This window comes from Neodiprion lecontei, chromosome 2, assembly GCF_021901455.1.
Source record: "Neodiprion lecontei isolate iyNeoLeco1 chromosome 2, iyNeoLeco1.1, whole genome shotgun sequence".
Taxonomy (NCBI): domain Eukaryota; kingdom Metazoa; phylum Arthropoda; class Insecta; order Hymenoptera; family Diprionidae; genus Neodiprion; species Neodiprion lecontei.
This window is the reverse complement of record NC_060261.1, coordinates 34,341,058-34,367,811: the sequence shown is the minus strand read 5'-3', so window position 1 is coordinate 34,367,811 and position 26,754 is coordinate 34,341,058. Positions and strand designations below refer to the sequence as shown.

At 42.4% G+C, this 26,754-nt stretch overlaps 1 protein-coding gene and 1 long non-coding RNA gene across 5 annotated transcripts in view; one reads left to right on the top strand and one right to left on the bottom strand.

The window, feature by feature from the left end:
* Positions 1-26,754, top strand: part of LOC107219027 (neuroligin-1) — a 72,939-nt gene that overhangs the window by 13,687 nt on the left and 32,498 nt on the right. For 2 of the 4 annotated variants that reach the window (XM_046731302.1, XM_046731301.1), the window contains 4 exons: positions 9,355-9,543; positions 13,601-13,857; positions 14,836-14,982; positions 16,319-16,746. In XM_046731302.1, coding sequence (XP_046587258.1) covers positions 9,355-9,543; positions 13,601-13,857; positions 14,836-14,982; positions 16,319-16,746 — 1,021 coding nt within the window. Of the gene's footprint in view, positions 1-9,354; positions 9,544-13,600; positions 13,858-14,835; positions 14,983-16,318; positions 16,747-21,362; positions 23,752-26,754 lie in introns of those variants that run through there. The other 2 variants (XM_015657091.2, XM_046731303.1) reach the window with 2 other exon arrangements.
* LOC124292871 overlaps positions 13,731-26,754 on the bottom strand; it is a 38,296-nt gene continuing 25,272 nt past the window's right edge. The window contains exon 3 of the long non-coding RNA XR_006902816.1: positions 13,731-13,869. This is a non-coding gene — a long non-coding RNA (uncharacterized LOC124292871). The remainder of the gene's footprint in view (positions 13,870-26,754) is intronic.

Here is a 26,754-nt window from a genome sequence, read left to right as displayed (position 1 = left end):
AGAGACAGAGAGACGGAGAGAGAGAGGAGACAGGTTTCAGAGGGTGTATCACCAATTCTGTAATCGAGACATTTATACCGCGTTAGTGCCTACGGGGGAATTAATTCGTAGCTCTGGGCCCAGCCTCGTTTGGGGTTAAGGTAACGTTTTGAGCGAGGAACATGGCAGCCCGTCCTTTTCACCGTGTGTGGTGAATATGCCTGCAGAGGGTATTTACGTTCGTGCGCGGGGAGTTCGGCGTTTGCTAATCGGTCCCGGTAAATACTTAACCGGTTAATCTACACGCTGAATGTCCCCCTAGCGTTTCAGGTCCCCGATTACAATTAGGAAAAGTAAGCAGCCACTTGAAGCCACACACTCGGTCGGCTGATCGATGGAAGCTGAGAGAGCGAGGCGAGAGGCTGTTGTTGCCAAAAAATATCCTGCCTGTATAATACTCGAGGGGTTTATCGGGGTTGTAACGAGTCTGCGATCGGTTCAACCCTTCGAAGAGCGAGCTTTGACTCGTTGACGATTTTGAGACGAAGGCGAGGAAGAGAGAAATTCGGAGGGCAAATATCAAGACTGCGTCGATGTGTTTCGGGAGAGAACTTTTCGAAGAACAATCTTCCGAGAGTTTTCTTCTCTTTTATTTTCTCACTCCTACTTGCCGGTCTCTCGTTACTTCATGAATTTTCCTTTCGCGATTCACCGCACGAACGAATGTGTCAGGCGTATAAAGGATCGTAAAAGAGATACAGACGCGGTCTTTTTTTTTTTCCTTTTTTTATTTTGCCAAAGTGAACTCTATAAAGGGTTACTTTTTACGTTTCTACGTCGGTCTGTCTCAACAAGAGATTCTTTTTCCCAGCGCAGTTTTATCACGCCGTTTTATCACTGCGGGATTTTGAAAAGCAATCATAGATCTGAGTCGGGTGTCCTGAGATCTCCGCTCTTGCACGTCGGCACGTCTGATTCAATTGTAGTAAAAGCAGCTGTCGTACGACGTAAGGCATTAAAGGCGGCTCCGATCATCGGAAAACTCTGGAATTTGGCCTGCGAGACGTTTTCCTTGAAAATGTATCAACCAGGTAGTAGAGAAAATGTAAAACGTACGGTCCCCAACCGATATCGCGTCGTAGTCAATTACATCCCGCCATTTCGAAAGTTTTTTTGTTGTTTTTTCCAAGTATCTGCATGTCTCTTGTAAATTCGCATTTTTTCATTTTATTTCTCCCCGTGTATAAACGTGAATTCAGCGAGACACGGGGTCGTTCTACTGTTAATTCTTGTCCATTTCCGACAGACATTAAAACGTTTAATTTAGTAGCACTAATAAAAATAGTCCAGCGATATTTCAAACGAGAATTACGAATTTGTTGAGAGGGTTCAGCCCCGTTCGTTGGGAAATTTTTGTTTACCAAAAACTGAAATTTCTCATCGTCGTGTGAATGAATTATAGATGACTTTTCTTGCGAATAATTCCATCCCGCTGAATTGAAATTTTGGCAATTCGCCATGGTAAATACCATAATCAAATACGTTTTATGAAAATTGCACGGTAATATCACGGCTGAGCAAAATTATAACGCCGCGCAGTTCTCATTTCGCATCGGATTGAATAAAACGTTGGAACGTACTGCAGGAAGTTTAACGACGAAGTATAGCCTTGGAATTTGACCATAACAATAGGAATTATAGCTTCCCCCGCGGTTCCTCTCTCTCCTCCTCCACCTCCGCCGACTCTTTGCATCCGCAGACGTTTATTTATATCCTGATTGCATCTTTGCGGATTATGCAAGGAAAAGAGTACAGACGGGGGGCGGGTCTCGGAGGTCTCCGGGTTTCCCTGAAAACAATGGTTCAAAAGAAAATGCGGCGTTGACGACGTCGACGACGACGACGAAGGCGGGTCGGGTGTAATAATGAGGGAGACAAAAGAATCCCCGATGAACGGCATGCACCAGACGTCGGGAACCTGCGTTTCATCCCTTTTTGCAATCGCCGAATCACTGCAGGAAATCCAGCGCAACGAGACGAAAAGCGTCGACGATCACTCCGTCAAACGGCGGATCCTGCTCCAGGATCGTCGGGCTGTCCGATCGACACCCTTCGTCCCGTTTTCGTCCTCTCTGCTCCCCGCGGAAGTCCGAGGGAATTATCAGGCCTGCCTCCGTCGCTTTCTCGCCCTCGTCGGGACGCCGTGGTTAATCTGCGAGCCCTAACCTTGACCCGAAGCGCCGTCGGGACGTCCATCCGTTAGCGTATAACCGAGGGTCGAAACCGGACAACCAGAGACGGCGGTGAGCCATTGAAAATTGGTTGGACGCCTAGGTGGACGGGACGAAAGGAGGAAGGGACGCGTATGTGCGGTGTATTTCACATTCTTGGCACATTTTGATTTTCACCTTGTATGTACATGGTATACGCGCCTAGGTGGCGTGGTATCGAGAATCTCGGAAAAAACTTACGACGGTGAAACCGTCTCGCCGAAGCGTGATATTCACCCCGGTTTCTTCGTGTACATTTCTATTTTCGCGTTACTTTCGCCGAAAGGAATTCGCCTGATAATAATATACAAAAGCGGAGGTAAATGGAATATAAAATGAAATAAAATAAAAAATATAAAGAACAAAAGGTAAAGGAGAAAGAAATGTGTTTTTTCTTTTTTTTTTTTTTTCTCACTTTCATTTCTCTTCTCTGCCGCATAGTCATATTATAATATATTGTATAGGTATAACATCGTGAAAATTGTTTTACGAAAATTTTTCACCGAGAAACGGGATAAAATTCGTGTGACCCGGGACAAAACGCTCGCTATGAATTGTATATAATATTACATTATACGTTGGCGTATTTAATAATGGTAATGATAATTATAATAATATAAACCCATATCATTATGGAATAATTTAATCGGGTTGTTGGAAACTTTTCAAGTATGAAAATAAATTCCTTTCCCCTGTGTATATATATATATACACGTGCAGGCAACTGACAGGGGCCTTAGAGCGATAAGCAGCGAAGAATGGAAGAAAACAGGGAGTGAAATACCGAAATTTCTTTTTTGCTTCTTCTTTTTGTTTAAGCTGAAAAAAAAGGAAACGCTGAGCTCATAACAATACCATCAGAACCACCCAAATACCTCTCTCTCCCTCTGCCCTGATAAACTAATCGATTACACCGTAGTTGAAGCGAACGACGAAAAGAAGACCCAGATTTTCTTTGACGGAAAATTTTTCAGAAGTTATCCAACAATCCGTACTTGTGCATTGCACGGATATAATTTTGTTCACTTTCTTTCTGTCACCGCGGTGTAGAAGCACAGATAATTTTATATTTTCGATACCAGCTTATAGGTATATGTATAACCTACGCATATCATGTACGTATGTATGCACGCACCAATAACCTCGGTATTCGTGTAATGTATGGGCCGAACGAAAATTCGGGGGAAAAACAACACGATATTGACGTTATTACCATGAAAAAGGCGTTATTCATACCCTTAAATTGGACGCCTCAGTACTCGCCCGTCAAACTGACACACCAAATGGTATTTATTGCTTTAAAGAGAGTGAAAAGAGCGAGAGGGTGAGAATGAGACAAGCAAAAAATGTTATAATAAGACATGGTCGGGTATAACAATATTGCACGTGTGTATGTGTGTATATGAAGTATTCCACGGCAACTCGACGAATGATATTCCCTCACAATATTTAATTTCGTTTATAATTTTTTTTATACGACTGCTCTAACTCTACACTGTGCCAGATTTTTCTCTTCAACCGCTATTTTTTTTTTTTTTTATAAATTTTCAAAGATCGCAACAGAATGACGTTTTTTAAATGAATTGTCGAAAAAATTCTTAAAAATTCTTCGATCAAAGACGATCATCTGAGGCCAAATCCGGAAGTTGAAACTGTTTCTTTATATTTATTGGAATAATTAGAGAAAAAAAATTGCCAAATTTGCTTCATTTGATATATATATTGGTAATTATTAATTTTTATGAACCAAGCGGATGATTAAAATTACCAATAAAAAATACTAAATTAAGCAAATTTGGGAATTTTCAATTTTCTGAAATTAGACGGATAAGAATGTAAAAATATGGATTTCATTTCCGGATTCGGTTTAAAATTATCTTTGATCGAGGAATATTTGAGAATTTTTTCGAGTTAGATCTACGACGATCGTTAAAATAATTATGAACGAAGTCAAAAATGGTGAGGGAGAATTATTTGTCGAATTGACGAGGAATACCTCGTATGATGTGTGAAATCTGTGTTGCAGACCGTGTTTAATACGGATATTGGATGAAATGTATAATACAACAGGCATTGTGGCTAACTGGTTGTATTTCAATGAAACACCTGACTCAAACTTCCGACAAACTTATACCTTTAAGGCAGTTAAAACGAGCATGTACCGTATACGTTATTCAGCATCAAGCAGTAGGTGCTGTAAGAGTTTAATTTAATTACGTTGACTAAACGTTTGCTAAATTCTAACCCTAAACGCGTGCGTATTGTTAAATTCAGGGTTCAATTATTTTAAACATCCCTTTTATAGCCTCAGTTTCTATTTCCTGCACAGTTAATCTACTACGACAATTATTCAACTGCTTTAACGACTCGGAATGTTCGCCAAAATTAACAAAACTAGAACAACGAGTCGAACAATTTACTGAAACTCTATGAAAAAAATCTTTGCAACCATTAGAAACGTTTTCAAACCAACTTTGTAGAAAAAAAATATACAAGATGTAAAAAAATTTATACATACTTAGCTGCGGCAGATATATAATTACAGTAATATTGTACGAAAATTTTCTTCCCAAATCTCACACTTAAACCCTTTTTAAAATATCACCCAGAATCGATGAGAACCCACCTCATGAGAAATGTCGCAAAGTATCATCTTCGGAAGGAGTTCGATACAAAAATCGTACAACTACTGCAGTGAAAAAATATTTCGATCGGGTGTAAAAAATATCCGCGAACAATAATACCGCCGCGTAAAATAAAGTCAAACAAAAGTTTGAAAAGTACGAAACTTTCCTTCTCGATGTCGGAGTCGATTTCGCACCCTTCATTGTATAACATCGAGGGAACCAACCAACGAGTAGCGGAATAAAACGGATTAAAATTCGTACGATAAATCTGTCGATGCAGAGACCAAAGGGTGGTTTCACACATAGTTGGTCATAGATTATACAATATTAACCGATATACCACGGATATACGCCATAAACGGACCATACACGCGACGCTGGTACATGTAGATTACAGAGTAGAGCGTGCTAACTCCGTATCCCTGGTGCACGTGTACGTCCCCCACGTTCCGCCGGCGTTACACACCCCCAACGACGCATACAGGCATAGGTGAAGGACGGGGGTCGGGGGCGGAGGGTGTGTTGTACGTAGGGAGGGAAGGAAGGAAGCGCGCGTTCGTTCTCCGTGGGCCGAGGCAACCCCCGTATTGATTGTGGCCGTTTATACCAGCCTTGACGGGGCCCGGGCCTTCTCCTCACGGGGTGCGTCGCTGGCCGCGAGTTGTCGGAGCTTTTCACCACGTCACGCCTCTCAACCCCCTCCCAACGCAACGCAACGCGTAAAGCTCAGTCGTTGCATCATCCTTGTGGAAAAATATGCTCGAGTTTGAGGGAGATGGGAACGTAATTTGAGGAGAGGGGAGTGCGATAAAAGATGTTGAGATCGAGAGGTGGAACGGGAAAAGACGTTCGATGAGAGAAAAACGCGAGAGATAATTTTGAAGGAATTTAGAGATGAAAGAGATCATTGTTTGCAGAGTCCGAGACAAAAGATTTCTATACGCAGGTAGCTGTAGAAAAGCTGTGCAACTCGTTGCGGATCCGTCCGTGAATATTTTTAAATGATTCTTCGGGCAAAAACTGTTTGACAGAGCCATATGCTCTCGCGAACTTTTTATAGACCTCGCGGAGAGATTGAAAACTCCTGAACATAAGTTTTCGCTATCTGTAAAAGAGTTTGGGCAGCGTTCGCGTTAAGTGTGTCAACCCGTTCCGACTTGGCTTACAAATATCGTTATACCACAGAAACTATTGATCTCGTTGCAACGAAATATAGCCTAAAACCTGGCTAGACGTTTTAGCTATCTGTAAGGGAAAAAAGAATCAAAATCGGTTCAGGAGTTCTGGCGTTACAAGCAAACATACGGACAGACAGACAGACAGACAGCGAAACGTTGAGTTTTATATATATATATGGAGAAGACAGAGAAGTGAAGTGAAGAGAAGAGAAGAGATACGTGAAATTATCGGTTGTTTACCTAAGAGCTCACTGTTTGTAATAAATATGTTATTGAACAAGGGTTCACGTCGATGTAAGCATTATAGGTAACCGTGCATTTTGATGGGAAAATTATATCAAAATACAAAAATAATACGATTTGGGTTTAAAAAATTTAACTTGGCTTCATTGACTTCTTATATGTATAGTCATTGGTATATTATTTAGTGGTTATAATTGAATTATTCGAAAAACATTAAAAATCTAGCGTAGTTGTTGAAAACCGCAGAGTGAAATGAAACAGGCTTGTTTCAAAAAGGCTACGTCACTGCTTTGTGTATTTTTTTTAAATGCGAAAATTGTATAATATTGACAGCAATACGACTCTTTTCAAATTACCAATAATTACAAAATTCCGCCGTTTGAATTAGCCGTTTATGACTTTGTTTTAGATTGCAAATAGATTCATTGGATGAAATCCAGATCAACTGGCTTGAGTTTGATTTCTCATTAACCTTGACTTTGTCATTTTCCCAATTTTTTCTGTTTCGTTTCATATCGTACGATCGATACAACCTTAACTTGTAGAGAACTTGTACTTGAACGAGTTAAATTTTGTTTTCGAAAAGGCGTCCCGTTTACGAATACACAAGAAACAAACTTTGAATCGCATGAATTTCAACTGTAACCTCGAATCGTTGTAACAACATTAGGAAAATGACGTCATATATTCCATCCAGTTTTTGTTATCGCCTACAAAAGTACAATTCTTCGTTCAACGTTGATGCATCGTAGCTCATTTCCGTTAATGAATTCAACAAATCAACTCCTGCTGCCAAAGTCACCTGAATTATAACTCAACCAACACGTACTCACCCTCGTAGCGTGGTGAATAAATGGCCCCTGGTGTTTGCGCCGCAACATTGCCGACCAGTCGAGAAAGGATCACGCACTCACCTGTTCACTCTTTATTACACCGCGATGTCGTATCACGACTCAACACTCGGTACTCGAAGCAGGTGTTTATCCGAGATCGGTTTGATGGGAACTAAACGATCCTCGGTGTTTCGATTCCCGATTCGACCTCTGTTATGGTTGGTGCGCAAACACCGTCAATGTTATTGACCGATCAATACGGCTTTTGGTGCCCAGCGCCGATCGGCCGACAATATTTCAACAGCGATTTTACCAGAGGCGAAATGTTGCACTGTTGAAATATAAACGATTTGATTTGTAATTTAAGGAAAATTAGACAGATAATAATGTGAACTCTTTCACCGTTGCGTTGTCTTAAAACGTATGTAACGATGATGAGTAATTTACTCTGGCATACAAATTAAGATGTAAAAAATATTCCCGCCTTTTGTAGAATGGATTGGTATTTCTTTATCAGCAATTACTCGAAATCGTATAAAACGAACATTATTTATCAATTTCAATTTGAGAACTCGTGTTCTCCGATAACTTCTTCGACCCGGTTCGGACTCATTTTCTTAATCTGGTCGTAAATAATCCGTAGCACGTTTCGCGAGGAGAGTTATACCTCCACCTATTTCAGGCTTCTATAAAAAGAGAAAAGGAAAAACAGTGCCCGTAGCGACGTTAGAAATGTGCCGAATAAAAAAAAAAAAAGAGGAATAAAAAGAGGAAAAAAAAAAGAAAGTAATAGAAAAATGAATCGGGATGAGAATAATGAAGATAACAAAACGAGGAGCATTATATTTCGGGCACTTTGGAAGACAAGGTCTCCTCATCAGAACGGGCAAACTTTGCCGATATATCCTCATCTTCCCCATCGTCATCATCATCATCCTCTTCCTCCTTCACCTCCCCCTCCTCCGTCTCATCCTCATCCAACCACCGAAAAACTGCCAGCCGTACACGTGGGCGTGGATATTTCGTTGAAAGGTAGAAAGCCGTCTGCGGAGCCATTGTCGTAATTATTTGGGTTAAGTGAAAATGACAATGAGTGCGGTGATCTCGGTGAATGAAGAAGGATCAAGAGCATAATATAATGTTGTACATAACTACGGTAAGACATTATAATGGAAGGTGGTGCAGCAAGGATACGGGTGTGAATGCAATATAAGAGTAACAACCGACGAGATTTACGCTACCGAGATTAACAATATGCCGTACAATTAGCGACCTAATTTTCCCGTTCGTTTGCCACAGGGATAAAAACAAAATAAAAACAAATTAGGGGTTCGGATAGGAACGTTTTACATTTTTCTCTTTTTGGGCGCTTCCGTTCGCTAATCAGTGACGGCGGTAAGCCAATCGGTGTTTTGTTTTTTACACGTCATACGTCTTCGTAGTCTTCCTGTTTGGATACATCTCGTGCGCACTCTTCACATTTGCTATTTTTATTTTCTTTTTTTTCCTTTTACCCCGCGCTTGGAGTGCGTTTAATAGTCTCCGCCCCATCCGGAAGTTCTTTCCTTTTTGAATTCCACCCCCTCGTTCGATTCGGCTCTGCGGGGCATCCAGAGCTTCGTTCCCCCTCCCCTCCCCTCCCCTCCCCGCCCCCCGCAGCCGCAGATCTCAAGAGCGAAGCTACGTGAGGTGAATGTAATTGCGGAGCCAGCTATGAAAAGAATTAAAAAAGAAAAGGAAAAACGTGAAACGGAGAGAAAAGGAAAAAGGAAGCAAGAAAGGAAGATAAGAATCCGACCCTTATCCATCTATCACGCGGGAAAAATAATATATCATCGACTTGAAATTTTATTCACTGAATTTTTCTTTTTCGACTTTTCTTTTTTCTTCCCTCGCCCCTGTGAATTAGGTTTGGTATATATATATACATATATATATATATATATATATACATACACACACGTATAACCTTCTCGCGGAGAAAATAACTCTCATTCCATTCTATTCTAAGCGTACATACATATAATTCTGCTCCCTTTCAATTTAATCCGCGGTGAAAATATGGCTCAAGAAAGAAACAGTGGTTTTTTTCCCCCGCGGTTTCATTTCCTCAGTTATACATTATATTTAAGGAAAAGTATAACGTCCGACCGTATTGTATAGATATACATTGTACCTGCAATATCAATAATGTGCTTCTGTTTGTGCTTTCCACGTTTTTCAGGCTTCCTAAAAACCGGCTCCAAGGCTAGCGCGCAGGGAAATTTCGGGCTGATGGATCTGGTGGCGGGACTCCATTGGCTGAGGGAGAATTTGGCCGCTTTTGGCGGCGACCCAGAACGCATCACGCTGCTTGGACACGGAACGGGAGCGGCGTTGGCCAATCTTTTGGCAGTTTCACCGATGGCTAGCGGTAATTACGAACGAGGATCAGATTTCAGGCTCCGCTAACACGAGCGATTTGCGAAAGAGATTTTACCCGAGTAGATGGTGATGTGAATTGCATTTTTGTTTTCAATCTTCGTTCGCGCGAAGCTTCGCTCGGAAAAGGGGGACGAGAGGTCGATCGCGGAATAGTTTTCTTCCATATTTTATACTTTTTTATTTTCCATTTTGTTTTTTTTTTTTTTCATTTTTCCACAAGTGCTTTTCTCCTCTACTTCAAACATGGAATAAAACGGCGAAGCGATTCTAGATAAAGCGAAATCGTATCGGCAAACCTCTCAGCGGGAGGATATCGAGAAAACTTTGTAGCACGAGCCGATAGCTTCTGCAGTGCAGCATCGAAGTCTACCGCGTGAAAGCTGAGCTCCACGCTTTCGAAAGCGGAAGTTTATCTCTTCGACGGTAACGTAGGGTGAAAGAGAAAAAAAAAAAAAAAAAATACGTCGCGGGTAAATTGAGCGGAAAAAATATCTTGTACGAAACTTTAAATCACTGAGATAAGAAGGAAAAAAAATGAGAGAAAAAAAATGATATAGCAGAGTGCAGGGCTTGCAGTTTTGTTTGCCTATTCGTCCCGGGTGAACTCAATCGAAACCTCAAAGGTCAAATACCGAGCTTCAATCCTACAATTAGCCAACCAGATACTCTTCACTCGTTAACGGAAGACAAGGTGGGCCTTGAAGCTCGGAAAGATGTTGTTTACTTGGGCTCAAGCTCCAAAGGATTCGTCCGGTCAAAATCGACACAAGATTGGCGCGAACTCCCTAGAAATCGACGTTGAATCAACAAACTCTATAAAGTCAAAGGGCAAGTGATTAAATATGAAATCGCTTCGAAACAATTCTCTGGTCAAATAGGCACGACAATTCTGTCCGCTGAGTCAACGCGCACGAGCGATGATGGTGCGAAGAACAAAAAGTGAAAAGTACAAAAAGAATCATGGAAAACTCGTTCAATTGCGGTAGGGTGAAATTTTTAGCGATCTGTTCGAACTCCGTGAATCGTTTGAAAAATTTATCGGTGATAGATGAAAAAAAATTAAGAAAGGTTCCTATTCAGACAAGTTACTTTTTCTGTCCGTAAAGAGAATTTTGTTAAATCTATTCCTATTTTCCTTTCGCTGTACAACTGAAAGAGTCGGCAAGTGGAGAGCATAAGGGAAGATACAAGTGTGCGTGCGTCTCCGGGTGAGTCAGGAGGAACTCTTCACCGCGAAAGAACGGCGAACTGCGATCCTTGGACACGAGATACTCGAGGTTTAACAAGCTTCCTCAAGCGGTGAAAACACAGAGAGGCAGATGACAGCAGAACGCAGATGTACTCGAGCACAAAACTGCAACCGCACTGCCCTCAGGATTATGTCGCTTTTTCGCTAACGAACCCCAGCCTAATATTCGGTAGACACACAATACTCTCGCCCTCCGCCACTCCGGCTAGATATGTACATACACCTATGTACATGCACACATAGATCTACGGGATGCCTGTGTACATACCGGGGTACATATCTGCAGTACAAAAACCTCCCTCTATACTTTCTGAAGCCGGTTATAAAGTCCGGCTTTGCTAGCCTCAGGCCTGAGTTACATTGTACAGGGTGTCTCTTGTTTCAATTTTCACAAGCTCGTATTTATCACCCCTGATATTAGGTGTGTGTATATATATATACGTAGTATGTATATACCTATGTATTTTATTATGCGTGATGAAAATTCAACGAGATACTTGAGATTCCACGACGCTATATCAGTTTTTTGTGCATGCTTCATCCCCCTGTTGTTTCGTTCGAGCGTAAATTAACCTCACCAAACTGCAGAGAATTTCTTACCGATTCTTTCGCCATCTATTCTCTTCTCGTAGTAAATTTCAAGTAATCGACAAGTGCGGTAAAATTCTGAGGTTCGTATTACCGATACTCGGAGGAAACACGGAGATCAGTGATAATCGTAAAACGGTCTGACTGCATCGACGATTTGTACTACTTGATCCGCGCGCTCTCTTTTCGCCTAATGTCTCACTAACCTGCGGAGTAGACGCCTTATTTTTCGATCACCGAGTACACTCTGGGTCTGTCAGTTCCTATGCTTTTTTCACGGTCTACCATTTCAGAACTACTCATCCCCTCAACTTGAATACATGAACCAATAAGTGAAGGACTCTTGAAATACGGTGAAAACTAGGCATACGTTTCTCCGTTTGCAGCTGATCTCGCGGGCGAAAATTATTTTATACATACGTGTATATATATATATATATATATAGTATATTGTACCTGCCCCGAAGCTTTGAGTTACATTCCTGTTCTATACAAGGGGCTTAGAGAGGATGGCGGCTGTACATGACGAAGGTTTGCTAAGCCCTGAGAGAAACACAAAGTAAATGGTAGCCCTAAAATCTCAATAAAGAGACCGCGAAGGTGCGGTTGAACCGAGGCAACGCGGAACTAGGGTCGCGTTTTCGAGTCCTTGCAGATGTGATCCTTGCTACGAATGGGCTTATCTTATCCTTTGCTTGTCAGCTACACTCGTCGTAACAATCTTTTTTTGCCGATCAAGCGGAAGGAATTACCTTGTCTGAATTACAAGTGAGATTCACTGTTTCCACGAGAGACGTGTTTCGCGGTGACGGAACCGTAGCGGTAATCAAATATTTCAGTTGCATACGTTTCGGTCGTTTCGTTTTCCGTCAATATTGTACAAGTCGGCAACTACGTGGATGTGGAATTCGTTAACTTTCTGGAACATGCGACCATCGTTGATTTAACGATTTGTTGATTTTACCAAATATGTTTGGATCAGCGAAAGATTGGTCGAAATAGTAATTAGCGTTTTCGAGTGAAGCAAAATTTATTTCAACTGCAAAAAATATTTCTGTCCCCGTATTTGATGAATTCGACAAAATGTGTTTCAAAATTTTTTATTTCAAGCGTATATCAGTTGATCGGAGATCTAGTCGTATTATAATTGGGCAGGCTGGAAGGAACTCGAGTTCCTCATAAGTATAAGAAACAGGCGAATATCCTCGTAAAAAAATATTTCATAAAAATTCCCTGCAGCAACTCGAAAATTGATGGGTTTCCTTCAAATCGAAGACCCCACGAAAGATCGAAATTAGTTACATAACCGGTCGAAGCTTTGCAAAGACTGACGAATATCGCTCAAGATCACTCTAAGTAAATTCGGCCCCCCGTTTCCGGGCTAATCAAATAGAACAAGCGGCTTTAGACTAGCCATGAGCCTTCGAACCTCGACCGTTTTCACACTGCAGTTTTCAAGTTTGTAGAGAAAAAAAAGAATAACATCCAATTCGAGTTTCGAACTACAAATTCAGATTCGCGATTAACGCTTTTAAGGCCCTCGGATATCATATTACATTAAAATATGACAATTTTTATTTTGAACCACTATGAGGGAACTACAATTAGAAATTCTGGAAGTTTAATCTTGGGTTCGTTATCGGTGAACCAAAAAACCTCCACCTTCCAATTTCTACCAAAATCAGAACCTTTTAAAATAAAATTCGCCTATTTTGGATCGTCACTTTGAAATTTGCAATTCGACTTCAGATTCGTGACCAGATACCTAAAAAAACCGACAGGTACGAATTTTCATCGTGATCCAAATATTTTCAGTTTTTTTTTTCATTCTATCGAACACGCCGAATTTAAATTTTGCAAATCTGACCTTAGATTCGTGATCAGCAACCCAAGAAAAACTTGACGGTATCAAGTTTCATTCAAATCCATTAATTCGTTCTCAAGATATCATCATTTTTATTTAATTTTTTGGATTTTTGTTATTTGAATAATCGAAAAAGTACCGAACCGATCAAAGCCAAAGTCATTAAATTCCGATAACACGTTCTCGAGATATGGTAGGAGAAAAAAATTGATCACATACGTACACACACACATAGACGACCGTCCGAAAAAGGTCGAGGGTGATTCTCCGGACCCTGAAACGTCAACATTTTAGAATAACTTCCTCTTTTCTCTGCGTGTAACGCTTTCGCTCTCCTTGTTTCAGAGCTGGTACAAAGGGTGGTGCTCCTCGGCGGATCGGCTCTATCTTCGTGGGCGATACAGCGCGATCCTTTATCCGTGAAGCGGCGCGTTGCCGAGCAGTCTGAGTGCTCGGGGGACGTAGAGACGGACGACATAGCCCCGTGTCTCCGGCTTCGATCCCTGGAACAGCTTTTGGACGTCAGGCTCGATCCTCCAAGATTTACCTCAGGCTTTGCCCCGTTCGTCGACGGCGCCGTTCTTCCCATTGCAGCCCACCAGGTTAGCGAGACACTGAAATAAGGCCTCGAGCTGACAAACCCTCCCCCAACTTTCAAGTCTTTCGACAGGCGACTCTCCGCCTCTAAAGTATACATTCTCCGTGCGCCTTTCTCCTCGCGAGAAGATGGAAATTCCCTATTAAATGCTCCCTAAATTCATCGTAAATTACACCCGCAATTCCGGACCATTTACTGCCTACTTACGTATAACGGTGTATTATAAAATTATTGACTTGCTCGATATTTTGTTATACTCAAGTTACGACTTTGTTGTCCAGCTCTGGGATGTCGATACAGGGGTTTCAACTCTGATCTTGAGTGTTGGACAACCACCCTGACGAATGATTTGGAACGCTTGTAACCCTTGGATGAAATGAGAGCAAGAGTTTCTTCTCGTTCGTTTAATTTAACTCGGTTCCGTCGGAATAACCAGCCAAGTATCGTAACGTGCATTTTTACTTTCTTTAGAGTTTCGACGAGTGAGAACCAAGACGATTCGGTCGACAGAGTTTCGTATCAAAGAAGTTTCGTTAGAATTTACACGGGCGACGTGAGATATCCAATCTGATCAAACGTTCGAATCCTCGATCCCCCGGAGTGAAATAAAAGCCAGGCTCTCAAAGACGGCGTAATTCGAGCCGTACTTCGATCGGATGCAAAATGGCGTTATTCTTTATTTACGGTGAAGTCGCTGCCGTCGTTCCAGGCAATTAGACACCTCCCGGTGAACGGTATCGGTACGTCGATATATTATTTTCCCCGAAACCGCGCTTAACGACTCTTCTTGATTCCGGGACGCGATATTTCGAAAGGCAAATGCGAGGGAGTAGAAAAGAATTCTACCCGCCTAACAACGGCGGAGAGAGAGAGAGAGAGAGAGAGAGAGGGAGAGAGAGAGACTTGAAAGATCGTCCGAGTCATTCGGGCGAGTGATTATATCGAGCCGAGGAACAAAGTGGAAAAATAACGAATCCCACAGACGTTCCAGCCGACGGCGGCATCCTCGGGTTTGATATCGGTGATCCCGGGTCCCGGCGCTGAGTACGCGGCGTTTGGTCAGCGGGATTTACTGATGGGATTAACTTCAGGTGAAGCCTGGCTGGACCTTACCGACGAAGATTTTCAGGTGAGTGGATAGCCAAGATAAATGAATCGCTCCTGGACTCCCGGGGAGTATGCGCGGGTTGCAGAGTGGTTTAGGCGGCCGGGAAGGATATCCGATAATTGAAATTGACCGATAAATCGGCGGCCATCGGCTCGGAGAGAGGCTGATACCGCTCGATATGGTGAAGGGTGAGAAACCTCGACGTACGTACGTGCTGCAGGTTCTCCTTGATAACAGCTCGAGAGGATATTGTATCCGGCGTGAAAAAGCAAGCAATCGCGGGAAGAGATTCATCCCGATGGCTCGCTGCCGGGAGCTTCTGTTGTTGCAAGCTACGACGTGGAGTTCATCGGGACTCCTCGAACTTCCGATCAACGCTCCTCCGTTGTCGTGAAATTCATGAAAAAATATGTATATTACACCCACTCGTACGCGTGTCTCTGGCGGAAAATTAACAATTCATGAGGCGTCCTGCACGGATAAGCGCGGAGATAAAAGTTCTGCTACGGGTAAAATATCGGGATGTGGATGTATGGATCGTGGCGGAAAGCAGCTGACCTTTTGCTTTTTACAATCGGCGTAGCGGGGTGGATTTTTCGTTTTTCTCGCGCAGGGATTTTCGGATTATTCAAGCTTATACCTTCGCCCTTCCATTCCACATCAAGTTTTCAATCAGCTAATCCGCAAAAGAACTCGGGAAGATTACAAATTTGGTATTCCTCAAGCTCGGAATTTCAAACTCGGAAAATTTTTACGCTTCTGAGGGATAAGGGATATTTTTTTTCGATCGGTAGTAAATTATAAATAACAACGCCTCTAACGATCGATTTTTTTACGCTCCTAAAAATACTTTAAAAATTGGTGAAGCTTCCTCTCCAAATTAAGAGACAATATTTTACGAATATTCAGAAAATCTGCATAATTTTTGCCCAACGCACTATGGATCGTAGTTGATTCTACAAATCTCTTTCAGATGAGTTGTAAGCATTGTGCAGCTAACAATCCTAATCCTAATTTGGTAAATATCAGTACGTAGTCTTAACAGCGGAAACGTTTTTTGATAGTTTTGACAGTTTCATCAAAAATGTTTTTCAATTTCACATAAAAACATTCACTTATCTCACGCTTATTACATGAAATAGGTACTCAGTAGGTAAGACGATGATAATAATTCATACTTTAATCACACAAATTGATATTACGTTGCGTCGTTCACGGGAGCGAAAAACAAAAATGGATTGCAAGGAAAAATAATTGAGTCGTCATTACTCTGACGTCACAGGACCATTGCACTTTTCGACCCCCCAACGAAATACGGTGAGAAGTGGCTGACCGATAAGTTTTCTCCGATTTGCAGAAGGGTCTGAACGAGACGCGGCGAGATCGCATCCTCCGGACCTACGTGAGGAACACCTACCGCTACCACCTCCACGAGATATATTCGACCCTGCGGAACGAGTACACGGACTGGGAGCGGGGCGAGCAAAGTCCTTCGGTGATATGCGAGGGCCTCCTCTCCCTTCTCGGCGACGGTCAGGTCGCGGCTCCGCTGCTGCGTCTGGCTCTGCTCCATTCCTCGGGCGGAGGTCGGGGCTACTTCTTCCATTTCCAACCCGGCGAGAGGGTCAGCCTGAAGGGTGACGAGCTGCCCTATCTCCTCGGGGTTCCGCTGCTCCGCGGCGAGCCGACGGCCTCCGCCTTGGCCACGCGTACCAATTTCACAACCGCGGACGAAACTTTGTCCAGACTGCTCGTCCACTACCTTGCCAACTTCGTCCGCCGAGGGTAAGTTCGAGCCCTCCATTAGCGGCTTGTCCACCCGGTCCGAAATTTCACCCTGTACCCTGTATTTCACCCTCGGTGACAGCCGGCCTCGGCTATCGTCGCCTTTCTCGCCTGGCTCGAGACGATTCGCCGGGAAACTCGATCCGGCCGAAAGGTTCGCGTCATGGACGGAAAGGTTACGCGGAGAGATATTCCCCGCGAAAAATGACTCGCCTCGTCCTTTTAACCAAAAACTACGCGGTATTGCGGTGAAACGTTATGCCGAGATAAATTTCTACAGTCGTGCTCGGGTTAGATTGTTCTCCGCGAGAGTCCTTTCATTTTTTACCATAAAACGAAAAGTGTAGTCATGCCTGAGAGGTGAGAATTAGTTTTCTTTGCCGCCGTTGCGGGAAATCTACTACGTGATACGTATTTTTTACTATGTTCATTTTTCACTATGCCCAGCCTGGATATATTTTCATGCCGTTATATTCTTGACTTCTTTTAGCTGAAAAAATATTGTAAACTACAGACCATTGCTTTAGTAACTAGAAGGTTTGGATTGACATCTGTAACCACGTCTACCTATATGTATAATAATGCATTTTGACAAATGATATTTTCATCAGCATGCACGTCGTTTGGCTTGAAATACCTCGAATCATCCCGTATTAGTCGAGAATAACAACAGGAGATAAAACCTTACAGAACGCATGGATTTGACAGTGTTCTTTTTTTTTACTGCCTTGCTTTTTTCGATAAGGTTCAACCTCGCAACGTTAATGTGACGAAGCATTTGGAAAGAAAAAATCGTTATCCCGCAGCTTTTAAGGTCAGAGAACTGTGATAAATAAAATGTATTTTTTTCTTGCGTACAAGATATTAAATTTTTTTTTAATTCATTCAATCAACTTTTTGATTGAAAAAAGAACATCTTTGTGCTGAATTATTGTTTCCATCGGAAAAAACACCTAAACGCCGAAGTATGGAGGCGATTTCGGTTTAAAAACAGCGTGAAACTAGGTCCGGAGAATAAAAACGTTCGAAGACTGCGCGCCTCGCAATCTGAACACGATATCTCGAGACCCATCGAAACGATAAGGCTAAAATTTGTAAGGTACCTAGTTTATCGTCGGTGCTATCAGGAGGGTGAACCACGGACACGGAAAACCAGACCAGAATTTTCGGAAGCAGAAAAATGAAGAAAACTCGCCCGTGAATCGAATTCCGATGCTTTTAGACCCGAGATTTACGCCGGTGGAATTTTCAATCACAGTAAACAAAGGAAGAAAAAAAAAACGACAATCATTCGGCCCCTCCACGGAAAAACGTTAGTCGGATTTGACAAAAACTGGCCTTTTTCTCATTCTTGTGTACACGAAAATCACACTAAAACAACACCAAGGACGTGTTTTAAAAGAACGAAAGATATGCAAATGTGAAATACGCTGTTGTATTAATTTCAAGGATGACTGGAGCGCGGTTTTAAATCGATTCGGACCTTGGTTGTAATTCGTTTGTTTAAACCCATAAATACCGCAGTTTTTAGGCACCGAAACCCCAAGCGTGAGAGTTACGAGATTTTGCGAAATGAGATGCGGAATCTAATTATACGCCCAATTGTTTCAAATTCTCGTATACCCGGATACCGCGTATTACGGACTCTATGAGTATAATCGCACGGTAACGAATCGGGTGCTCCGAGTCCCACGAAATAATCCCATAAAATTCCAACACCAAAATATCAGCGATGAGTTCGTACAGAATTATTCATTCGACTATATGTGTACTCGGACGTACGCATAATGTTGTGCAAATATTTGATTCAGTGCGAAACGATATGTTTGAATACGTAATGGGTCGGTGGTGTCGGAACACAAAAGCCTAACTCGATCAGAGACCTTGTTTCAACGGTTGGCTCCCCAATTTTTCACCCTCCGGCGGGTTCCCTAAAAATTTCCATATTATTAAAAGGCGGCCTAGAGCCTTCCGGAACAATAATTTTTAAACGAAATGCCTAATTGAAATGAAATCGCTTTTTTTACTCAACGTCCCAATTTTCATCCGAGCATATTTCACGAGGAAATCTTGCCGTAAGGAATTGGGTAGATAGATGAAAATAGCGGGTAAAATTTTTTTAAGGAAAATTCCTACCTGGAAATTCCAGCTGTAATAAACATTTTTGAATAAACTCACATTATGTTTCGTTTATGTAATGAGAAATTTAGGTTTAGCGAAGTCCTGTTTGATCGTGGAAATTCAATCAAATAGCGAATATTTGTCGCGAGATTAAGGATAACGCCATCGTACTTTGTTTAAATATTTTCCCATCACACCGCGGAATTACAAGATTAAGAAGATATTCAAATATTTGCAACGAATTGATTCGCCATTTTCTGGACATAAATTCAACGAATAAATTCCGGTATACAAGAACATGGTAAACAAAAGAACACTGTCGTTTTGGCGAAAAAAATAACGGGCAATTGAACAACCTCTAAAATTGACGTCTCTCTAAGCTGGCCAATGAAATGGAAATTGAAACCACTAACAGGCAACTCCTTTGGTACTTTGATTTTCTTTACAAGATCGGAGATTCAGACCCTTGTCCTACCGCGCGTAAATATCCAAGGGATGAAAACATTTCTATAGGAAAAGAGAAGGGGACTGGAAGAGATTCGGACGTACAACAGTGGTAAAAGGAAATCGTAAATTTTATGTAGGTTTGTACCTGCAGGGTTTGATCGTCGGTTACTTTTATAGAGAAACGTGGTATAGCTACGATTTGAACGGTGATTTGGAGCATTTTGGAAAGCGTTTTTTACGGGGTGATTCGAAGAAGGAAACAGAAAGAATGAAAAAGGGAAAAGGAGAATGCCCATTCGGATACGTGTGCAACACATTTCCCCACTTTTCGTTTCGGAACTTATGCAAATTACGGTCGTGGAATCCGCGGCTTGGTATCTTGAAACTTTTCTACGATCGTTGCGAACGTGAGTCAGCATCTAGACGAACGCATCGAGCTTAAAGTACGCCTAGAGCTTTCGTGTGTGAAAAAAAAAAAAAATGTTAAGCAAACAGGTTGCGTTTGAAAATGAATATTTTTTTAATTTTACGTCAACGTAGGCATAAATATTTTTTTTTCAATCGTGAAAAAATGCGTAACACAACACCGCGTAATTCTTGTGTAAGCCAGGAATTTTATGCAGCTCATAAATCTCCCAGAGAACGTCGAGGCTAAAGTAGAATTAATATTCATACAACGGACGGTTTGCTACAATTTATTATATACCGTCGACTCCGCACGTTCAGCTACGCACACATACGCATTTCGACGCTGACCGGGTCACTCGAGGGTCACTAATTATATCGGCACCGGTGGTTACGGAACTCGGAAGACCCTCCCGAGTACCATGAGAGTAAAAAAAAAAAAAATGTGAGACCAGAAGGATATAACTCCCCTACGGGGCATCGCAACTCCCGCATTAAACGCTGCAGTGCCTATTTAATATACGAGTCGAGTTTGACAAATGGGGAAATACACGGATCCGCTATCAGTCATCGTGTTTTTATGCCGACTGGAATCAGTTTTCACGGTCGGTCACTACGCGGGCAGTGATACGAATCAACGTTCACCATTTCTCAAACCTCGCATATCGAGCCAAAGGATCGACCTGTTATCAATTTTTGTATACACTACTGATCAATGAATCTCGGAGGGTTTCCAAATATTTCATGGTAATTCACTGGTTTCATGGAACTTTGAAAGCTTTCGCTGACTGTAGGCGTATGTTGTAACGTAAAGTCCAGATCGTAGTGATTGTATATACGTACATTGTGCACTGATATGACTGCAGTTTTACCAAATTTTGATAACGCATCAAGTTGAACGTTGGTCTCATTTCAGTTGTTGCGCCACGTACGGTAATTCTACCGAAACGGACTGTTTAACGTATGAAGAGATGCAAATCCCGACAGCTGAATTAAGACTAACGACCAATTTAAGCAACCCGACGGTGATCGATTGAATAAGTGGGGGAAAATGAATTTTGGGGGAAGATTGTCATTTTCAGAAAACGAAGTCACGAATCGCTCGGATTGATCGGTTCTTAGTTGAACGAAGCCAAACCAAGAAACCAAATTTCATTCATATCGATTAATCCACTTTCGAGTCATGATCGGACAAAAAAAATTTACAAACGGTTTGACCGACGTTTTTTTTTTAAATTGCATCAGTACCGAGTTAAAAAGAACGGCGTCGATTGGAACCAAAAGTCACAAAAAATTCGTTTACTCGTTCTCTTATTATTAGTCTCTTCTTATCGTTCTCTGTAATTATATATCTTATATAATTGGACAAAAATGGGTCTCACACCTAGAAACAGAGGTCCATCTGATAATAGTCCGAGATGATTCTTTGTAGGCAAAACCGCGGAGCCTCAGTAGGAGGTAAATTGTTAATTTTTGTGGTGAACATATCGTTTCAACTCTTTTTTAAGTATATACAGCCAAGAGGAAAGTTAAGAAGTTGTCAACGACGAGTGGCTAATAAACGGCCAAAACCGATATTCCAGACACCCACGCATATTGTCTTGAAAATGTTTTCGACACCCGTGTGTATATATATTTTCCAGAGACCCAAACGGCGCGAGCCCGTTAAGCTCGGCCGAGACGCTGCTGGCGTCAAGTCCGCCATTCTGGGACTCGTACGATTCTATAAACCAGCTGTACCTGGAGGCGAGTTTGCGAGTAACGGAGATGCGTTCGCACTACCGGGGGCACAAGATGTCGCTGTGGCTGAACCTACTCCCGCAGCTGCACCGTCCCGGCTACGAGATAAGCATGCGCCACCACCACCTGGCGGACAGTCCGAGTCTCTACGAGGGCGCTGTGAGACAGCAGAGCATGGCGATGCCGATCCCAGCGCCACCGCTACCCGCGCCTGCGCCGACGCAGCCGTCGCTCGCTTCGCCCGGAGGAGGAATCTCGACGACGGACTGCGGGCCGAACATGTCGAGCAGCGCGGTACCGACGACGCCGAGAACCTCGCAGCAGCCGAACCTCGGTCCAGCGCCCAACAACCTGCTGAGGAAGCTGGCCTCGAGCCACTACCAGAGCTACACGACGGCGCTGACGGTGACGATAGCCGTCGGGATATTCCTGCTCTTGCTGAACATCCTTATATTCGCCGGTATCTACCATCAGCGAGACAGGAACGCGGCCCTCTCGGCGTTCGGCGACAAGAAGAAGGAGGAACTCCTCGAAGCCGGCTGTTCCGGGATCGACGAAGCCTCCGGGAAGCAGCGGCTGGCCCTCGACCTTCCGGACTCTCCGCCTTCCAGCCCTCCCCCCCACAAGGCGAAGCTCGCCCAGGAACTCGAGCTCCAGCTCCAGGAGTTTCAGTGCTCGCCGCCCCCCGGCGGGGGAAAACGCATCTCCGAGCCCCCGTCCTACAGCCGCAGCCCCTGCACGCCCAGGGCCCACACACCCCAGTGCATTAACGACGACGACGAAGACGACGCGCTGCCGGAGCCTCCACCCCCGCCCAAGGCCCCGGCCCCCAACCTCGGCGTTTCCGGTTCCGGCATACTCAGACAACCCGGAACACCCGGCAGCGCCAAGAAGAGGGTTCAGATACAGGAGATATCGGTCTGAGCCCCGGGCGGAAATCGACGTTTCCGATTACACGCGGTGTTTTTTCTTTCTTCCTTTATTTATTTATTTGCTTATTTATTTATTTTCAAAATCGCCTCTCTTCGCGTCTCGGGATTTTCACTCTCACCGTCTTCCCCATCTTCGTCTCATCCCATTGTGTTCCCCTTCATGTTCTTCTTGTTCTTCTTCGCCGCGCCTTCGTCAAATATTCATTCGACTGATTAAAAACTCCCCTCGGTATACGCTTAAAGAGACCACTCTTTTTTTATTACACACTCACTCGGAGGTTAAACTCGCGATACTTCGGTTTAATAATTAACCGGTCTGCCCGGGGAACAAACGGACACTTCCAACGGTGGTTAAGTATTTATACGGTGCCGTGTATACCTTATGCTGCTCGCATCCCGACGCGAGAATTCGATCTGCCCTCCACCTGGTTTATGTATAATTCATTTATTCCCGAGATACATTTTAGTGGTTAAAGACAGGAATCAAAATCACGACAAACTGTGAACGGTGCATATTGAAGCGAGGGTATTTGTGTATCGTTGTTTATTTCCTCTTTCGTGATGCGATTCATCGCGTAATTTCAAGCGCCCGTGCAGAATGTAAGGATAATGCATGAAGGGGCCACCGAAGAGACTCGCACTATAAGCATCATATAATTATATATATATATATACATATACTATATATATTATTATACTGTTCGAAAGTTTACTACTACTATACACACAAAGACAAAGATTGTAATTTAATATTTAACAAAAAACAAACAAACAAAACGACAAAAAGAAAAAAAAAAAAAAAACAAGCAGTAAAACAAAGTGTACTATATAACTATACTGTAAGTGTAAGTCAGTGACCTTCAAGCCAAGAGACACTGTGATTTGAAGTGACAAGTTCCGTCTAGATTGATCGTGGGGTTTTAAATTTAAAAACAAAGCGAAAGAAAAGTAAAAAATTAATCTACAAATAAAAAAAAAAGAAATAAAAACAAAATCCAGATTATCGATGCTCGATTATCCATCCGAAACTCTCAGCCTCGATCCGCGTGCAGATTTCTTGAAAATGGGCACGATGAAATATTATACTTGAACGCTTGATATTACCTCAGTTCGATACGATCCTGTAATTACGATAATTGGACCGCTGATTCACGAATTATATATTGAAAAGCTTCAGGATTTACTGGTATCCGAATTTTCATTTCGGGACCATTTTGTAAAATAGAAAATAAACTCGTGCGGGTTAGTTCTTACATCTGAGAAATCGGTCATGATAGAGCGTCTTGAATTATCCGTTGCATGAGAAAGAATTTAAAAAGATTGAAGTAATTTTAATTAAAAAAAAAAAAAAAAAAAAAAAGGAAAATCCAAATGCGATCTCGCGGCATTCAAATATGAATATGACATACATCTATCAATGTTTCCAATGTTGGCATTTGTTTAAATAAATACCTGAAGCATTTAAAATAATTGTTAAAACGAGACGCGAGGTTTTATTTCGCCCATGACCTTAATTCGTACACTTTGCATTCTTTTCAGGAATTTTCAGTCATTCAACAACGTGATCCTCGTCCTTTGAACCTTCATCCGCTATCGATTGTTGTTTACGTGTAGAAAGAAGAGATGATTACTGGCGGTTCGAGCCTTTAATATTCAAATTTGCGAATAAATATGAATATTTTAAATCACGCGGGTCCTTGTAAATTTCAAATTTACGTTTTTCTGGTGGCGGATGCCATTTTTCTATTCAAATTCCGCAGAATGTGAAAATATATCCAGTATACCGTATGTAAGAAAAAAAAGAGATCGAGATCCGGTTTCGCGTCATCTGCCGCAGTGCCGTCAATTATTATGCATAAATCGATGAGAAGCACGTTTTAGAATTGTCCAAAAATAAAGGATCTTCCAGATAAGGCAGATGAACGAACGAACGAAAGAAGGAAGGATGGAAGGACAAGAAGAAAGGGATGAAACTGTGCAAAAACGTGTCAAGAGATTTACTGCTGAACTCGGTTGTTTTCTGCAGGTAGGAAATATCCGGAGCTGGGAGAGAGAAATTGCTGATTCAAACTTTTTCACCCTCCTCCTTCTCCCTCTCCCTCTCCCTCCTCGTCATCCTCTTTCCCTGCTGCAGTCACCGGTCTTTGGCATCAATTTTTTGCCCACCGACCGAAGAAGAAGGAGAGATTATTATTAAAGATACGCCCACTTTCCATATCAATTCTCAACAAGTTAGCCGCAACCTTGTCACTGCAATAAAGTTCTCTCGATAAGAGACCTGATCGTATGTAATACTCTTTCACTCCATAATTTTCAAATGCAAAAAGAAAGCAAATAAAAGAACGAATTCTACGGAATTTAATTTCTACTTCGACACGACGTTCGGATTTGATCGTTTTCTCACCGATTGAATATTTTTTCCCCTCCCCTCGTATTTTCCCGTGTCGTTTTTCCTTTTCCGCTTTCCCCACAAGAGGAGAAAGCCATTTTCTACGGTGTAGGCAGAGCCGAGATTCCCGTGGAGAGGCAAAGCCGAGAACGGAGGAGGCCTCGAAGCTTAGTTATAAATTAGCCCGGGATAAAAGTGAAATCAGTTACCTAGCCGGCGGTGGAGAAAAAAGCATCGGCTATAACCTCGGGCGGAAACTATGTGCGTCTATGTCTCCGTCCGTACATAGAGGCGGAAGACTGTGTTCCTGGTCCTCGGGGTGCCGCGGAGAGGATCGTTACGGTGTATATGAATTGCCTGAGGTACTTTCTTTCCCCCGCAGCAGGCTTCTCGACCCCGTATTTTTTACCCGGAAGATCGAGCGGCGGGACATTTATGGCCGCGTCGGAAAAAGCCTCGTTCCCTTGACAAAGAAACTGCAGTAGTGGGAGAAAAGGAGGGCGAAAAGAAGAGGAAGAAGAAGCAGAAGAGGACGGGGCAAAAAATTAAATTTCCCCTATACCGAAGTTTGAAAATTTCATCTTCTTGCGCAAAGAGGTGATCCGACTTTCTCCTAACAACGGTAAGACAAAACGCGATATAAAATATGGCGTTAATAATTAACACCAATTTGCGAATACAACAGACGCCTGGCTTGTGTTACTGCTGCTGCTGAATATAACGAACGTTGCAGCGACGCGACGCGACGTGTCGGATTTCAAATCAGTGTCTGGTGTAGTTGACCACTCCGTAGGTGGGGTTGTTCGTATAGCCGCAAATTAGTGCTATTAAAATGATCGAGACAGCGATATAAATTATGCAGTCACCGAGTCTGCTCGTAACGTGTACCTATAGATATCTCTGTATTACCCGCACACCTCGTACCTCCTCGACTGCTGCAAAGTATCTTTGCAATTGCGAGAAACACGGCACACTGATTGTGAGAGAAATTTCTAGTTCATGTTGCCGCTCGGTCCTTAACCATTTTCATTTTTTACCACTATCGGAAAATCTAATTCTAGGTAGAAAATGAAAATTAGTTTTCTAGCTGTTACCGGAAAGTCTAGTATCCGTTACTACTCTTTCTCATTACGATCACTGTTGCTATATTTCCTTGTAACTGTTGCGAAAATTTAATGCTTGCACTAAATCTTACATGTAATTTTTGGTTTGGAAAAATTAAGATTTATTTTAGTGCTGAAGCCATAATTCTGCTAAAAAACGAATTTATTCAAAGGCCTATTTCTTATCGAAATTTCATAAAATTGCACTACCCGGAGATCGCGATAACCACCCAAGAACATCGACATGACCGTCATCTACCCGCCAGACGAAGATTTCGATTAATCGCACGTCCAACAGCGTTGAAACAATTAGCGATGTTTTGAATACCTTGTTGCCTCTACCAGACGCCTCAGAGAAGAGACTGTCCGTTCGAAAAAGAAGAACTCAAAGAAGTGAGATTTTGACGTCATCTCCTTATCAAAATCAGCTGATCGAGAAATCAGCAGTTCCGAAAAAAAGCAAAAGATGATCGCGGTGAAAAAAAGGAAGGTCACAAAAAGAAAAGCTGAATCGAAATCGCGTGCCAAAAGAAAGACGCCGAGTGCGTGATTTGTGGCGAAACATTTGACGAGGACTGGATCCGATGCCACAAATGTCAAGACTGGGCTCACGAAGAATGCGTTGATATAAATCCAGGCGATTTATACTACACGTGTGACGTTTGTGTAGCCAAAGAACGATTTCGGAATTAAATATCGCAGTGGCCGGAGCTACCCGCCACTTTTTTTCGGAGGATGAATTTAAGCCAGAAATTAACATTTTTTGTTTTTAAGCTGTTGATAATTTATAATTTTTTTTGTTCGATATTCTGTTGAAATATATATTTGTTGAAATATTCATGCGATTCCGATTAATTATTGAACCTTAATT